Source organism: Lipophrys pholis (genome assembly GCF_963383615.2).
Source record: "Lipophrys pholis genome assembly, chromosome: 5".
Taxonomy (NCBI): domain Eukaryota; kingdom Metazoa; phylum Chordata; class Actinopteri; order Blenniiformes; family Blenniidae; genus Lipophrys; species Lipophrys pholis.
The window spans coordinates 21,385,205-21,402,407 of record NC_137628.1 but is presented as its reverse complement, the minus strand read 5'-3'; the positions used below and the strand labels follow the sequence as shown (position 1 = coordinate 21,402,407).

Here is a 17,203-nt window from a genome sequence, read left to right as displayed (position 1 = left end):
GCAATTTCCTGTCAGTGAAATTTGCTGCGCACATCTGTGAGGCTTTTTTGGTGCCAAAAGCAGAGCCAGGAACACAAGGAAGAAAAAGCAAGCGCAGGTAGGGATCCTATTTATGCTATGACACATGAATATCAAGATATTATGTGTTGTGATGAAGTATCAATCTTTAAAAAACAAGGGCCATCATCACAAACATTTTGTGTTGTAATTAAATGTAAATACTGAGATAAATGCAGACAGATATCCTGCTGTTCTGATTGCATTGAAATAAGCGCTTTTTTAAATAAATATTATGTATATGTATGCTATTTTTTGTATACTCAACAAACAAATGTGCAAGATTAGTTTATTACAATCCCTGCTGACGGGACTGTGACATATTGTGTTATCTGCAAAAGTAACTTTATGCATCAGATTTCTGCTTCAAATGAAGCAGTCATTCAAGGAAAAATAGGTTTCATACTTTTGTTTGCAGAATGTGCTGGAGCCACGTCTTCCTCTGGCAAAATGTCAGTCTGCTGCCATTATGGTAATTTTATCAACACTGAGTGAAAATTTTGGCAGCAAATGCGCAGAGTTGACACAATAATGCTTAACATGTAAATAAATCCTTTTAATTAATCACTCCCCAGCCAGTAGATGTGCTTAAACCGGCATAAAAAATGATTATATTTGAAGCTGGAACATCAGTAAAGCAGCCCTCGATGATCTATAAATTTGCATAAGTGATTCGTACAGTACTGGTCGTCCACAGCTGCTTCTTACGGGGTGAAAAGCTTCTCCTCCAGTTCATTAAACCCCTGCAGACATATGAAGGCAGCAGAACACATCTGTTGACGAATATGCACTGTTTGATTTAAGATGCATGCACTGCCACAGTAACACACCATTATGTCAGACTGCCCACTGTGTTTACCTTTAATAAATCACATGCAAATCACACCGGCCTGCTGTACGCTAACCCCGCACCACACTGAAGACTAAACTATGTCGCTATAAAGTATTCTGTAACTGCTTATGAAGTCAAAAACACAAAACAGTCCTGGATTGATGCTGTCATCATAAACAGCTGCGACATCGTCTTATTTCCTGTAATTTATACAAACCACACCATTAGCATCCGTTGTGTCTGCCTGCACACTCTAGACTGCGAAGCCTCAAATTATCACATTATGCCGGATTGATCAGTTGTTGTCATCATATATCACCGTAATTATCTTGATTATCAAAATGCAATACAGCGATAAAGAGTGTGGGCTTACTGGAGGTTCCTTGGTTTTCTAAAAGTAGAATGGGAGGCAGCGCTTTCAGCTATCAGGCTTCTCTCGTGTGGAACCAGCATCCAGTTTTTAGCAGATAAAACATCGTATTGGTATTAGTGCTGCAAAGTTGCATCCAAACAGGATATAATGTCTGGTGTCTACAATATTCTACTTTGCAGTAATGAATAATACAAAAACCCAGCCATTATTGCCCCAAGCAAGAGTTCAATTCTACTTCTGCACTTGTCTGGATACGAAATCATCTCACAATGTGTTTGGACAAACTTCGATCACTTGGACTTCTGTCATGTCATGAGGGAGGTGGGTCTATTTTCCCTGATTTCACTCAACACGTGTGAGAAGCAAATTTTTGTGTGATAGCGACATGAAGGACAACTTCAGGGAGTTCCGTATAAACATTTTCCAGCAAGCTATACAAAACACAAGCTGACCTGGATGATGATTTGTAGACCCCAGATCTGCAGTGTTCCCCTTTGCTCTCAATGTAAACAGACGACACTTTGAAATTTGACATTTAATATTAAAGAAATCCCACAATTAGTGAGCAACTGATCAGTCAGGTCCTGAGGTTCCTGCAGACACTGAGATAAAATGAGGCTGGTGGCTTTATTATTGTGGCTGATAGGTGTCTGTAACACTGGCATACAATGTTAAATACCTATCTTTTAACTCTGCTTACTGATCTTTCTTTTCTCTAACCCAGTGAAAAGTGTTTCACTTAGATCCTCCTCCAGCACTGCTTTTCTCATTGCAGTTTCCTCATCAGTACTCTCCTAACTCCCGCCTCCATTTATGCACTGATTAAGAGACCTAAGCTCCTCTCCTTGCAAGCTCCGAGTTTGCCATCTGTTTCTCATTCTGCTTTTTCCCCACACCATCATTACAACAATGGACACAGATTTAAAAAGTGACTCAGCCAGCTCAGCAACTGTTTGTTGCATAGCTATAGGCTGTATAAGGAGGCCATTTTGAGTGTTTAAATAGATCCGATTCACCTCGCCATTTACCCCTCAAGTATAAACAGCTTTCTCTAAGTTAGAAGCTGGTGGAATCACCAGTTGGAAACTCTGATTACAGATTATAAAAATGCTCCTCTGAGCTATTATGTTAGAGGTAGACAGTATGAAGTGCCTTTACTTTTATCCCTTTGTCCCTGCTGCACTTGTTTTTAGTGCGTTTGATCCACTGATTTACAGGCATGACATGTGGGTGGCAGTGTGAGCATGTGTGTTATTACTCACTGCAAAACACTGGCTAAATCCTATTTAATGTGCCCCGATGCAATAACAAGGAGCAACACCACCCTGCCTTTTCTAAATAGCACACTGACTCAGGCCGTATATCAGTTTTTTAATCTGCCCTCTCCGGGCACCACATTAGTGATCAACTTTTAAAATTGTCCCTCTTTTTGAGAAGACGATTAGTTTAAACACGGAGAGTTAGTAGGTAGAAAAGTATATGTGGGTCGATGGAGGTGTGGAGGGCGGGGGGGGGGGGGGGCGCAGCCATAACCACTTTCCCATTAGGCTATTGATTTTTCTCCCTCTCAAGGACATGCTTCAATCTCGGGCCCATGTGTGGACTGTCTGTCAGAAATCTATGGCTAAGCTTTACACAGAAGAGTTGTGTGCCTTGGCAGCCTGTATTTGGCCAGGTCATAAATCGGACCACACTCAATATGAGAGAGGGACGGGGAAATTGAGACAAGGTCAAAGGGCAGGCGACTGAGATGAGCGAATTGTCAGCATGACAGGTGTCAGAGGGACATGCGATGAGTGTTTGCGATTGGCATGAATGGCCGTGGGCATAAACACAGGGCAATGAAACAGAAACACAAACAACCAAATCTCTCTCTCTCTCTCTCTCTCTCTCTCTCTCTGTCTCTGTCTCTCTCACTCATATACACACACACACACACACACACACACACACACACACACACACACACACACACACACACACACACACACACAGACTGAGGCCATGCATAAATGTTTTACACACGCGCCCCGCTGAGAAAACTGAAAAAAAAGGGGACTACATCAATGAATTCCACTAAAATCCGCGCTCACATCGCTTAGTGAAATCCTGGGTGACAGATATTGATTTTTTTTGGTGGAGTCAAGCTAATTGGACCCAGTACCCTCTAAAAAGTGTGTGGTCCTATATCCTTTTCCTTTGTTCAGCTACACTTAATCATCTTTCCTCCAGCTATAGATTTCTTCTTGACTGTGTTCAAATCCATAGACATCGGGTCTGTGAGGACTGAGGGGAGAGGGAGGCAAAAGTTAACAAGGATCAATAAGTGCTTTATGGTCCAGATCAGATGTGCATGGTCGCCCTTAAAAAGCCAACTACCACTAAGAGGGAAACAGGAAGGGAAAACACAACAGCTCTTCATCAAAAAGAAATATGGAGTCAATGATACACGGGTCTAACATAGATGCCGGTTTCCCCCCTTTAACGTCTTAATTAGCACTTAAAGCGGAAGCCACGGACAATACTGGATGTCTGTTTCATCTATGTGGAGTTTACTGTCTTTGCCTTGACCTTAGGATTAAGTGAAGCATGTTATATAACCAGCTACTATCAATGTTGTGCGAGGTTTCCTGCTCCAAGCAGGGAAATCTGTGAAGAATCTGCGGACTGAAGAATGGAGTTTGCTTATACAAGCTTTGTGGTTTATGGTACATCATCTCATGAACTAAATTAATGACTAGAGAAATCACAAAATCACTTACGGTAGTTTAGTTTGTTTAAATAATGCACATATAGACATGCATGAAAGTGATAATCATATGAACATGTAGTTTCAGTCACCAAAAACATGTGCAAAAGAAAACACACAAATGCTGTAATCACACCACAAAAGCAGGAGACACCATTGAAAAAAAATGCTAACGCTACAACTCAGCTTTAAAAGAAAATTAAAAATAAAAACCTTTACATAGACATGGCAGTGCTCACATCTGTGATGTGATGTCATGGTTGGAAAAGCCGTGTAGATTTTACACTGACGTCTGATTTGCTTTGGCTCACGCAGGCACTTTTAAAATGGACCAAATAATGTAAATTCTTGCTGGTCAGCCGATGTGATACATCATTATGTGCAACACATATAATGAACTTTGAGAAGATGGAGATGGGATTCATTGCAGTTCTTAAGTATGTCATATATTGTGTTTGCACTGGTTGTAGCTGTTTTGTCCATGATGTCCTCAGACTTCATCCATCCATTTTCTCCCGCTTATCTATTTCCGGGTTGCGGGGGTGGCAGTCTGATCACATTGCACTGATCAAGAACCTTTCCTGCAGGTGGTGAGCACACGGGAAGGGGGCGCCCGGTGTGGGACATGAACCTACTACTTTGAGATTGCGAGTCTCATGCTCTACCAACTGAGCTAGCCGGGGGCTGTCCTCAGACTTCACTTGGACTTTAATCGAACTGCACCAATTTGTGTGGAAGCATACAGAGACCTGCTGCTCATGCTGACTTGTTCGGTGTGCAGCACAATGTAAACTTTAACACTTCCAGAATTGCACCTCATTCGCACCACAATTCCATGAGGTTTGTTGGAATTGGACCAAAGGTCAGCATACCGTTATGAAAAAAAAAAAACGGCAATATGAGCACTTCAACAATACAAATGCAAAAAAAAACCAAATTTTGATAGAAATGTTTGAAAGTAAAGGACATGGTACCCATAATTTTCAAACTTCTTTTCCAACCATTTCCATAATGAATTTGTGTTATGATTTTTGGTATTCATGCAACAACTTCTGCATTTTACCAACACTTCTGGGCCACCTATGTACATCCAATTTGAAGTGTTGATCATGTCACTTTAACCACTTTCACCCTTGGCAAGCTGAGGTGCAGATGCAATTTACTGACTCGAAGTGGAAATGTCTCTATCTTGTTAGATGATATCCTGAATCAAAGTGATGCCAGTGAGAGATTTCTCCCATAGTCAATAGAAACCTTTGCACCTCACACATAACACTGTTCCTTTCAGGAACTTACCAAAGTGACTTATGTTGTCATTTTTACCTTGTGCAAGGTGTCTGACAAATAGATATGTAAATTATCTCATAAACTTTTAACTATGTCTCTTTGGGGATCTAAAATCTGGCATAAATTCTGTCCTTTACCCAGTATTTAATAAATTATGAGACTGCTCCCATTAACAAACGGTGTACATTTAAACGCTGGGATTATTAAACACACACACACACACGCACGCACGCACGCACGCACGCACGCACGCACGCACGCACGCACGCACGCACGCACGCACACACACACACACACACACACACACACAGTAATATATTTCCTGGAGATAGCACATGTTTTAAATGTTCGGGGGGTAATTACTGTTGACGGTGCATATCAGCAGGTCTGCCAAATAAAGGTCAGCCCTGTTGTTACTGTTTATCTTGTCAACAAGATATGAAAACTAAATTCCAGGTTCATGATCACACCGTGACTCCAAGATTTGTGCTCCATAATTTCAGACTAAATATAATCACACTACAAAAAATGTGAGGAGTTCATGTCAACAGTAGGTCACACAAGCTCTGGTACAAATGAGAGGTTTAGTACATTATCTCCATGAGTGAGTGGTTGGAGTAATCAATTGAGACAGCTTGTGGCTATGTTTGAACTTTACCAGCTATGCATACTATTAGAGAGTTTAGCATGTAAAGCATCATCCAGCTAAACTTCAACAGCCGTTATGAACAGAAAAAAACAGATACCTTTCTGAAAAATGGAGGAATAAAAATGAAGAACGAGCTACTTCAGTAAAATACAGCCCACCAAAATTGGCATTTGTACAGTGTTATCCAGTTCAACAGGTTAAAAAAAACCTCCAATCTGTTTAAACTATTTTTAGTATAAAGAATTCAGGTAGTGAGCTGTTGGCTTCAAATTGTGACGTTAGCCCCTTAAGAAAAGCAAATACATGATAAATAAAAATCAGCGGGCAATCGATCTGATGTTGCAACATCAACAGTTCCCCTATTTGTTGTTCACAGTAATGCTGACATAATGCTTCTGGATCCTGCTGACTCCTGAAACAAGTTCCTCGCTCGGCGGAGGATTAATAGAACACCGACACAATTATGGAGTCTAGGCATGTGACAAGGTTGTGGTCATACGAAATTGACCTTAAGTGTCCATGAGATATTGCCACTCTACTTCATCAATTAATTACCCTAATCAATTAAACTGAATTATGCAATAACAGAACAGAATGTGCTTAAGATACCATATAACCACTACTGTAAGTAGTCTATGATGGCGGAGTTGAGCACCAGAAGAGGAGCTCAGACAGATGGCTGTGTGAACACACGTGACTCACCTAATGCTGTTTGCGATTTATCAGCTAGCAGGGAGGGGAGATGATTGTGTCTCTCAATTATCCTGGCAGATGAAAGTAACGAGCGAAACAATAGATATACCGCCTCGCTAAATGGGCTCTAATGGGAGAGATAGAGAGCAAGGAGGGAAGGGTGGGTGGAGAAAAAGTGTAATGGGGTGGGGGTGGGGGCGGGGGTGGGGGTGTAAAAGAAGGACTGTGGCCGGATTTTATTCTTGTGGACAGGTAATTGCTAAATTACGTCTTTCCTTTCATCTTGTATTTTTGTATGGTCCACTTTTCATGATGGCACATTTTGTATCTGCATGTGAGAATTTTCTTTGAAAGGATTGGCAAACAAAAAAAAAAAAACAACAACAGTTGACTTACTCTGTTTTCAGAGTTCTGAACACAACACACAATCATGTAATACCTTCTAAGAAATTAAAACAATCAAGAAAAAGCTATAAAGTAAAATGAAGTATATTTTCAATGTTTCATTCAGAGGCAACTATCCATCTTCTATCCAGCTTTATGAAACGGATGGTCGTGGGGCTGACTATAAACAAAAGCAGGACATAGCCTGTACAGGTCACCAGTCAATCACATGGCAAACATAAGAAAACAAAGCCACCAAGTTGACCTCAAACACATATTTCTGGACTGTGTGAGGAAACCAGAGTGACTGGGGGGGAAATGACACATTTGGAGAGAAAATGTTTAAATTTCAAGCCCAAACTTGCTCACCATTACACAAAAGTTAAGTCCATTAACCGTGAGGCTAATTCAGTAATTCAGCAGTTTCCTAAAACATATATTTAAAGTAACTTGAAAAATAAACATTGTTTGGGATCTGCAACCTTTTCATGTTCAAGTCATTCTGGGACCTCTAAGCTGGATGTTTATACTGACCACAAACCATGACCTCTGAAGTCTGACTTCCTCTTAAATTTCTCCTGCGGTACCCTGGTGGCTGGTGTTTTTCAAACAGATGGTTAATCTACTACAAGGTTGTCAGGCATACATTCCAAGAGCCGAAACTTGCCTCCCAGAGAGTCTAATCAATGTCCAAAAATGACAAATAATGCATAAACTATCAATTTTCAATTGATGTATCAAAAAACAATACTTTGATTTAAGGTGATCAGATGGATCAGGGAGTTACCGGACTGCTAGTAGTATTCAGATCATATTCAACAACCCAAAAAATTCTAATATTGGAAAACATGCTTTTGGACATTTTACTGTATTTTCCACCGCAGATCATCTTTTAAAATAGCTTAATCTTGAGTTCAGAATCCATCTTTTTTTCGATAAATTGTAAAACCTGTTCAGGGTTTGTAAAAATGTAGTTGGACTCATTTGAAGTAAAACAAAAGCAACATTTAAAGTTAAGGGTTGCTATTATCTTACTGGTCTGGCCCACTCAAGATCAAACTGGATTATCATGTGGCCCCTGAATTTAAATGAGCGGACTCTCCTGTCCTCAGGGATGCAGTGTGGAACGAGGGCGGTACTGCTAATGGATTATGAGTAATGTATTGACTTGATACACAAGTTAATAGCCAACTTGTTACTTGGCAATTGAGTGAAAGAATAAAAGTGCACATGATTGTCTAAGTGCCTGTGTGCATAGTTATGTTGTTTTGGTTTCAAAAGAAAGGTTTATTTGAGTAAATCAACACTACTGGTTTACTTGTCTTGAATGGTAGTCTATTTATTTTCTATAAAATACATCACTATGTCATATTTGATGACCAACCATTTTATGTAATACCATGCTTTCTGAATCAAAGAAGAAATGTGCTATGCTTCCTCCTTTTTCCACAGGTTAGCGGGATATAATACTATTTCCATCTGTGATATTAATGTGAGCGAACGCTAAATAAATGCTCCATGAAGTTACACTGAGATCAATAGGTCACGAGCTGAGATGCATGTTAAGGACAGCCGACCGCATTAACACGCGTTGAGTCTTTTCAGGTGTTTCTTCGGCCATTTCATAGATGTCATCTCATGTTGCATAACTTCCCTTGACATACAAGGCATGAAAAAAGGCCATCGGTTGCATTGCACTCAATGCGAGACTGAAAGAAAATGCAAAGGCTGGTTAGCTCAGTCGGGTGGCTGAATTCCTGCCACATGCATTAAACATTACCGACCCTGTTCTGCTCATCATTGCATGAAATAAATTGGATAAGAACAGGGACAGCACAGTGGGGCATTGGGCAGTACTTTCCCCTCACAGTGAGAATATCACCCACTGGAGTTCGGTTGGGTTGTTTCTAGGATGGAATTTGCACGTTCTTCCCAAGCATGTTTTTTTTTTTTTCTTTTTTTCTCCCAGGTTCCTCTGGTTTCCTCCGGCTGTCCACAAATGTTGCATTTAAGGTAACTGGTGACTGTAAATTGCCCATGTGAGTGGTGTGTGAGTGTGTGTGAGTGTCTCTGTGTTGGTAATCTGTCCAGGGTGTAATGAGCCTTCGCCTGTAGTCACCTGCGTTCTGCTTTTGAAAAACAAAACAAAAAAAGAATTGCAGATTAAGACTGCAAGCTTTGCACCCATTCAAGCACATGTTATTTGCTTTCACTACGGTAGTGGCAAGATAGAAACTTTACACAGTAGATTATAGAGCTTATTACTGTTGTGAATCTGGCACTTTGATTAGCAAACATGCTAACCAAACATGCTGGGAAAAGGCTTTCCTTTATTGTTCTTACTGGATATGCACCACTAACCAACCAAAGCAGGAAATCCTATACCGGCCTTTCCTCCATTACTCCTAATGAAACACCTTCTTCATGTGAATTTTCTTTGTAATGTTTTAACAGGGCTGTCAAATTACAGAAGTAAGAGGTGGGTGTCAGTGGTGTGTCTATTACCCAGCGTGTCTCCGACATTGCACTGCAGTAAATCGTTGCACAACATTAATTTATGGTTCTGCAATATAGTTAGCTCCTCAATTTCTGACCAATTATTGCATTATTTTGTCCACAATTGCTATATTAATTTGCTTGAAAACAACCAACCTACAATTCTGTTCCAAGGAGTCAAGCATTGACGTGTTTAGCATCAGGTCTTTTATCACTTCAGTAATTTGCACCGTCACTATTTGAGCTTGAATATCAATATTTAGAATCGTCTGTGATAGCAGTGGCTGTGTTAGAAACGCACTCAGGCAGTGTGTGACTGAAAGTTTAGCTTCACGCTGCTGCATGTCGTCCCCCTCTGGGCTGACTGTAGGTGTACACGATCACGGCTTAAAACATGTACTGCTCGACCCAACACGACTTAACCAGCCTGCTCATGTTAACATCTCCCGTACGTACTCACCGTCACAGATGCCTCCTGTATATAATGAAGTGTGCAAGCAGAATAAGACCCAAGCCACCGCTTAAGGGACTCAGGGACTTGCCACATTTGTTGAGGCAAAGGAGTGAGACAGATGACTCAGTGCTTGTTAAACTGATATCCTCGTGGCCCGCAGTAGCCCCGTTGCTCCTATTGTCATCATCAACATGCAAGCATGCTTATATAGCTTGTAAAATTCAAGTCTAAGTGGAGAACTTTTGAATTGCTTTGGGTCTCAATGTTATATTTGCAACAAAAAAAAACCCCACAAAACAAAGTTTCAGTGAGTGACTGTATATTTACCCATTCCTGTAAAAACAATTGGGGACTGTGTTCAAGATCTGATTGACATTTTCAGTTGCCCCCCATCACCAGTTCAATATGTGAATCAGGCCTTGCTGTGCAGCGGGAATACCACCACACATGCATATGCATTTATCTTAACTGCTGCGGGTGTTAGTGGATGCCCTCGAGTGCAAGATGAGTCACAGAACATTTGAAAATGTTAAACAGAAAGAGAGAAAGAGTGAACTTTATGTGGAGATATTACAGTGGTTTTACTTTGACAATTATTCAACACAAACAAAGTTAAATAAAAAGTACAGAGACAAAAATGAGGGGCATTTCATTTTGATGTAGCCTATGTGGCTGATGATGATACTGACACGCACGCAACACACTGGATGGCCAGATCCAGTTAACGCCAAGCTGATATCATGTAATTAACACCCTGAACCCTTTCAAATAAACACAATTCGAGAAGTTAATAATTTTCACTGATTTCATGCCAAACCAAAATACTTCTTAAAAGTATTCAGTCAGTCAAAACCAATCTGACTGAATACTCCAGGTGGGAAATAAGAAATGCGTTCATGTTGTGTCTGGTGTGCTGCAGAGATAAATTCTGATTTCGAGGAATATACCGTGGCAAAAAAAAAAAAAGAGGGGAGAGTAGCAGAAGAGTGAACAGGTGGTGTCCAGTGTTGGTGTGAGAGCCAAAACACTAATCAAAACTGCAGGAGACTCCGAGATCAGGCTGTTTAGGTCTGCCTGTAAGTCACCGGCCAGGTTAATGTAAGTGTGTGTGTGTGTGTGTGTGTGTGTGTGTGTGTGTGTGTGTGTGTGTGTGTGTGTGTGTGTGTGTGTGTGTGTGTGTGTGCGTGTGTGTGTGTGTGCGTGTGTGTGTGTAGTCCTCATGAAAATAGCTTCAGGTGCTAAAAAGCTTGTTGCTAAATGTTTGATGCAAGGCTCAGTACAAGGGTGAAGGATACTGTGTGAACCGTGCCCATGCATGTTATGTGTAATAAAAGTGATGCATTATACTGTGGCTCCTCGTGCACTAACCAGTCTCAGACAGGAGCTTGATGGACTCCAGCACGCGCTCAGTGTAGACCCCCGGCTCGTAGTTCTCCATCTCGGCATTAATGATGTGGACCACACGAGCAGCTCGACCTCGGATAGCTCCCGCGGTTCGGTCAAGAGTGTCCACATCTCCCTCTTGCAGAGCAATTACACATTTGTTGACATCTTCAAGGATGTGGTTCTCTAAGGAAAGAGAATAGAATAACGGTGCATCGGTTTAAAGAGACCCTGGACATTCGATTGTTGGTAAAAAAAAAAAATATATTGTTTATTATTTTGAGTCCTCTCAAAATAATAGACTGTCTTTCTCAATTAAAATGTATTTATTTTTTCATTTTGAGCTGATGACCAGAGGAATTGAATCCAAGGATTCATTTCTCTCCCTGAATGCGAATGAGCTGTTCCGACAATTGAAATTCAGTGTAAACAACTCAACTCTTTCTTGGAGAGAACATAATGAAAAATTTACCAGTGGTCCAAACATGACCTTAAGAGAAGCTTAAAATAACTCGGTGATCCAAACAAAACACTTTCCCCCTTGTCTTATTTTGCTGCAGAATAAGAAGGCGTAATTAGTAAGTTATCCTCTTAATTAAGCTCTAATTAATTTGCAAATAATTAACAAGGCATATTGTGAAACTCAAAATAACAGGCAAACAGAGTAAAGAAAGCATCAACACCCATGTGAAAAACCATCATTTGTTTTGTTTTTCATTCCTAACTTCACTGTTGAACTGCTGCATTATTCAGTATCTCTTATTCAAATACTGTGATGTCTTATTTATTGTCATCCAAATTTTGAGTTTGCTTTCCAAATCAAGCTGCCACAGACAAACGCTTTCAAACTAATATTAGAAGGCAACACGTTACAACTTTTTAACCGTGCTGGAGTCGACATGAGGTGGATGAGGCTCATTTCACTACCAAAAGTTTGAACACAAAATGAAGAAATTTGTGTTGGGTACGTGTTTTGTTTTTGTTGTCATCTCTTTGTTGTTTTCTATAGCAATAAATCTACCATTACAACTTCCACTTATTGACATTTCAAAAGTGCTCTATTTGAGAGAAACATGCATTCGTGGGATGAGCAGCAGAGGCGACCATGTGAGCTTTGCTCATAAATGATTTGCAAAACCTGCTACTCTTCTTCTCATTTTGAGATAAAACCATGGCAAAGGAGTCTGGTCGTTCTTCTTGTTCCTCAGGGTTGTGACATAATCTAAATGGCAAATAATGACACTTTCCAGCAGGAAAACAATTATTACCAAGAATCAACAAAGAGACAATCAACCTAACGCACCTTACTCCTCTGTATGCGGTTTATTTTGTCTCGTACCTGACACAGACAGGAAATCATCCACAGACGTGATGTCGTCCACGGCCTCGGTGAGGATGCGCACTTGCTTCTCCCACTGATCCTTGAACACGTCCATGTTGTCCTGGGCCACTTTACTTTGGGGGCGGGCAGCCAGAGTGAGGGCAGCGTTAATGACCTGCGGGAGGGGTCACACAGTGAGCGCGCGCTATGTATGCTACTGCTTGAATGTGAGCTCTCTACCGATTTGTGCACAGCTGAAAATCCTTTTTATGATGCACTGTAGTGCTCATGCACATGTACAGAACATGGCTTTATTACAAAAGTAAATATATGAATAAATAAAATGAGTGTGACTTTGAGGCAAAGATGATCATATTTTGCTAAAAGTAGACACAAAGCTATACTTTAGGACCCATTTTAAGCTGTGCATTAGTACATTTATGATGTTCCAATCGTATTTATGGTAACTGCTTGTGGGACTGATTCAAATTAAAATTTCTATTTCCATCTTAATGAAAGATCGCAACCCCCAAGTGAAGCTGTGTGGCTCTTGCATGTGTCTTAATACTTTATAGAAAAGAACAGAGGTCCATGATGCAGGGAAGGGAGCGACAGTATATGAGGCCTGGGCGACATTGCATTGTTGCTTGTTCATAAGAGAAAACAAGTGTTCTTCATTTTTCTTTTCCTTGAAATGTTCTCAGATGGAGGACTCAACATATAGCTTTGATCTGGTTGTCCGTGGTGACCCTGTGATTGAGCCTCTAATTAAAATTTGTGGTAGGTACAAACAACATGCTTTTAAACTTTAATGAACATTTGTAACAAAAAGACTCTCATTGCCTATTATTCTTCAATTAGGTCTTGGTTTTAAAAGACTGAGGACCACTTATTCAGATTATGCTGAAGTAAAACAATAATAAGGTCCTTTAACCATCAGGCTGTTGAATCTTGGGATCTGTGCAATAGACAGATTATTAATGCTGGATAAGATGAGTAGGATGCAGAACTGAACTGCCTTAATTGGGATTACTAAAGTTGTTTGAGTCCGGTTAATTCCCCAGTCTGAATCTATTTGCTAACCTAAATGAGAGCAGAGAGCTCAGTCCATGGTTGATCATGTTAAATGGGCATCGCCTATCCATACAGGGTGAGGTGAGCGGCTGGGCAGCGGGACCGCGACAGACCAGCTCATTAGGATTTAGCAGGGGCCTGTGTTCTTTCATGTCGTTGGCCTTGAAGACATTCAGCCGGGCCTGTTAGTAGCTGGTACCACTGAAAGTATTCCTAGGTAATAACCAAGACCAAATAACCAAATCAATTTAACAGTCCCACCTCTGCCCTGACACAGAAGAAAAAATACACTAGGCTAAATAGATTGTCAGTGACTTATGCTAGCTTATGCATTATTTCTATTTTTTTGCCAGCCTACAGACAAGTCAGCCTAAGAAAAGTCAGACCACGGTATAAGAATATAAAATGAAGAAAATCAGAAATCAAATTTTTTTTCCACATTGGCGAATTGAGTCACAGTATTTATTTAGGTTCACAATATCCTGCAGAGACTCCTCACATCTACAGACTTTAGTCCTTAAGAAGAGGCAGCATCAATCCTATCACCATGACTGCTGGCATGAGTACTTAAAAACACAAGTCCCACAATTCTTTTGTTGTTGTTGTCCTCATCACTTATTGTTCTTTAGCTCCTCAGACAATGTTTCAATTAAACTCATCTGTTGCAGGGAAAAGAGACATGGTGATGCATGTGAGCTGGGCAAGTCACTCTCTGTGTGTGTGTGTGTGTGTGTGTGTGTGTGTGTGTGTGTGTGTGTGTGTGTGTGTGTGTGTGTGTGTGTGTGTGTGTGTGTGTGTGTGTGTGTGTGTGTGTGTGTGCAGGTTAACTCGACTCAGAACAGATGGAAATAGCTCTCTTTGTTCCCATATCTCTTTGTACCACCCTCCCCAGTCAAAAACTCAGCCTATTATATTTTTTAATCTGTGTTAAGCTTTGCCAAGAGGCATCAGGAGACTATTCTTCCCAAAGTTTTCCCAACTTAACGGGTCTCAGCAGGTGTGGATGGTGGAACCTGCACAATAGACACTGAAGCCTAAATTCTGCGTCCCGACAACTCCTCAACATCTCATCGTTGTTACTATATTGGCTCCCATGTGGATGAGGCCTAATGTTCACCTTGCAGAACAAAAGATCGATATCAACATCCTCCTTTGTTTGCTTTCTGAAAAACAGTGCTACAAGGTCAACCCCCCCACACATTATTCATCGCGCAACCAACAACGCTTCCAACCATGACTCGTGCAAATCTAAATTTCTGAAAACTCTCTGAAGTTATTCCATGGAGATACATTTAGAGGTGTTTGTAATTACCACTTGTGTAATGAGTGCTTAATTATGAGATGAAAGGGATTTTTATTTTTATTTTAAGGTCCTCACCTGTGGACATAGGCTGTCAATTTGGGTGGCGGCCATTCGCACCAGCTTCACGCCTTCTTCATTGTTGGAGATGGAGCAAGCCAGGTTCGCCACCTGAATGAAGCAAGAAAACAGAAAAGTAGAGATTTTAACACCTTAACATGGACACCTTTCTTATCCCTGAAGGTCGTGAACACAAAACTTTTCATTTCGCCCAAGCTGACAGAATGTTCAGAAGAGAAAATGTTGCAGGGTTTCTTTTTCAAGGGTTTTTGGTTGTTAAGAATGCTCCTCTTGCCTCTGCTAAACAGTAAATTCTACTTTAAACCAGTTCCAATTTAGGCATGGGAGGCACAGTTGACACATTCTGCACAAAAATGCATTGCCGAGTTCATCTGAAGGTAATAAGGGAGCAGCAATCGTTGTTGGACCAATCAAATAGGTATTTTCCAAAATGACATCTTTTAAGTATAAAGTGTGCAGCTTGTGTTGGCCTACTATTCCCTCTACAGCAGAGCGAAGCAACACTGAAACACAGGGGGAAATTGTGCTAAAAAGACTGTAGCTCTGATACATGCCCACTTGATTTGTGTAATTGTGACTCATATCAGGTTCAGCTGAGGGTTAGAATGCAATTTTGCACAGAACGAGGAAGGCGGATTTCCTCCCAACCTTCTTATATTGAAATTTTCCAGCACTTTCCCACTAGGACTGCTTTTCTTGATCTCCTCACAGCCTGTATGGATAGGACGAATAATCACAGCCACGGATTTCAATACACGCATGGGTACTGTTATTACCCATCATAATTTCATGCATCTCTGTATTGCTATCTGTGCAAAGAAATTTGCTGGTGTGGGACAAACAATGTTGGCAATGCTGCAATGCGCTCAGCCCCTCACTCTGATGTACTCAAACATTCTTTTCTTACTGTGAATGCAGTGAAAGCATGACAGATCCTGCTTTCACGACGACATTTCACCTCCACTTCAACTCTAAAAGTTGAATTGTGGGACAAAAGTTTGGTTTAACTCTCCAGCGACCTAAATGTATTTAGATTTAATTGTTGTAGAATAAAAAAAAAAAAAAAAAGTTATCCTTTCTCCCCATTTGACAATAACGTTAACCTTTAATATCTGGCAACTTTGTTTTAGATAGTCTATGTTAGAAATGTGTGATGTTTGTGAACACAGTAATGACTTGTATATGACTGCAAAGTTGTATCTCTCAGCTTTTTGTTATTTGTTTTATTTATAAATCATAAACAATATTTATTATTATTATTATTATTATTATTATTATTATTATTATTATTATTATTATTTTGAAGTTGAAAATATGCATTCTAAATTGTCAGCAGCAACAAAATAGGAATAAAAATGTATGCATATGCGGAATTAAATTTCTTTGTATTATTTAATTTCTTTGTATCATTTATCATATGTCAAGTGCTTCAAGGTGCTTTAAGAGCTTCACAGATAACAAGGTGGTAATCAGACAAAATGACTAAACAGTAAACACAGGACAAGGATGAATGGAAGGAGACTCAGAGTGATCATTGAAATAAATGAATTAAATTAGGGTTATAAGCACCTTTAAAAAGCCAAAGAAATATGTTGAAATAAAACGGCGAAGCTCCAGTGAAACCGATTATATAAATAAATACCATGAAAAAATAAAAAAGAACTAATAAAAAAAAAAAAGGAATATGATGAAATAAAAAACATAAACAAAAGAAGAAAAAAAACCTAAGGTTTAAGTTTTGATTGGAATATATATAAACCCTTCTAGGAGCTCACTGATTCTCAGGCAAGAGCTGAAGGACGTCTCCCCAAATGTCTCGGTCGAGGTTTGAGTCCTTACACAGACACAAAAAAAGAAAAAAAAAAAAAGAAAAAAATAGGCCACAACATTCCAGTCTTGATTTCTTTTCACCGGCTTTGTGTCACTCAGAGAAGGAACTTCAATGAACCTCTACAGGCATAATAAACATCTATAAGGTTTAGGCCTTATACATTTCCTATGTTATGTGATGTGATGTGATGTGATGTGATGTGATGTTATGTGATGTTATGTTATGTTATGTTATGTTAT

General features: G+C 40.0%; 1 protein-coding gene across 2 annotated transcripts in view; it reads right to left on the bottom strand.

The window, feature by feature from the left end:
- Positions 1-17,203, bottom strand: part of ctnna2 (catenin (cadherin-associated protein), alpha 2) — a 349,228-nt gene that overhangs the window by 32,712 nt on the left and 299,313 nt on the right. For both annotated transcript variants that reach the window (XM_080463022.1, XM_080463023.1), the window contains exons 10-12: positions 15,131-15,223; positions 12,697-12,853; positions 11,343-11,543 (exon numbers count right to left, since the gene is read on the bottom strand). In XM_080463022.1, coding sequence (XP_080319148.1) covers positions 11,343-11,543; positions 12,697-12,853; positions 15,131-15,223 — 451 coding nt within the window. The remainder of the gene's footprint in view (positions 1-11,342; positions 11,544-12,696; positions 12,854-15,130; positions 15,224-17,203) is intronic.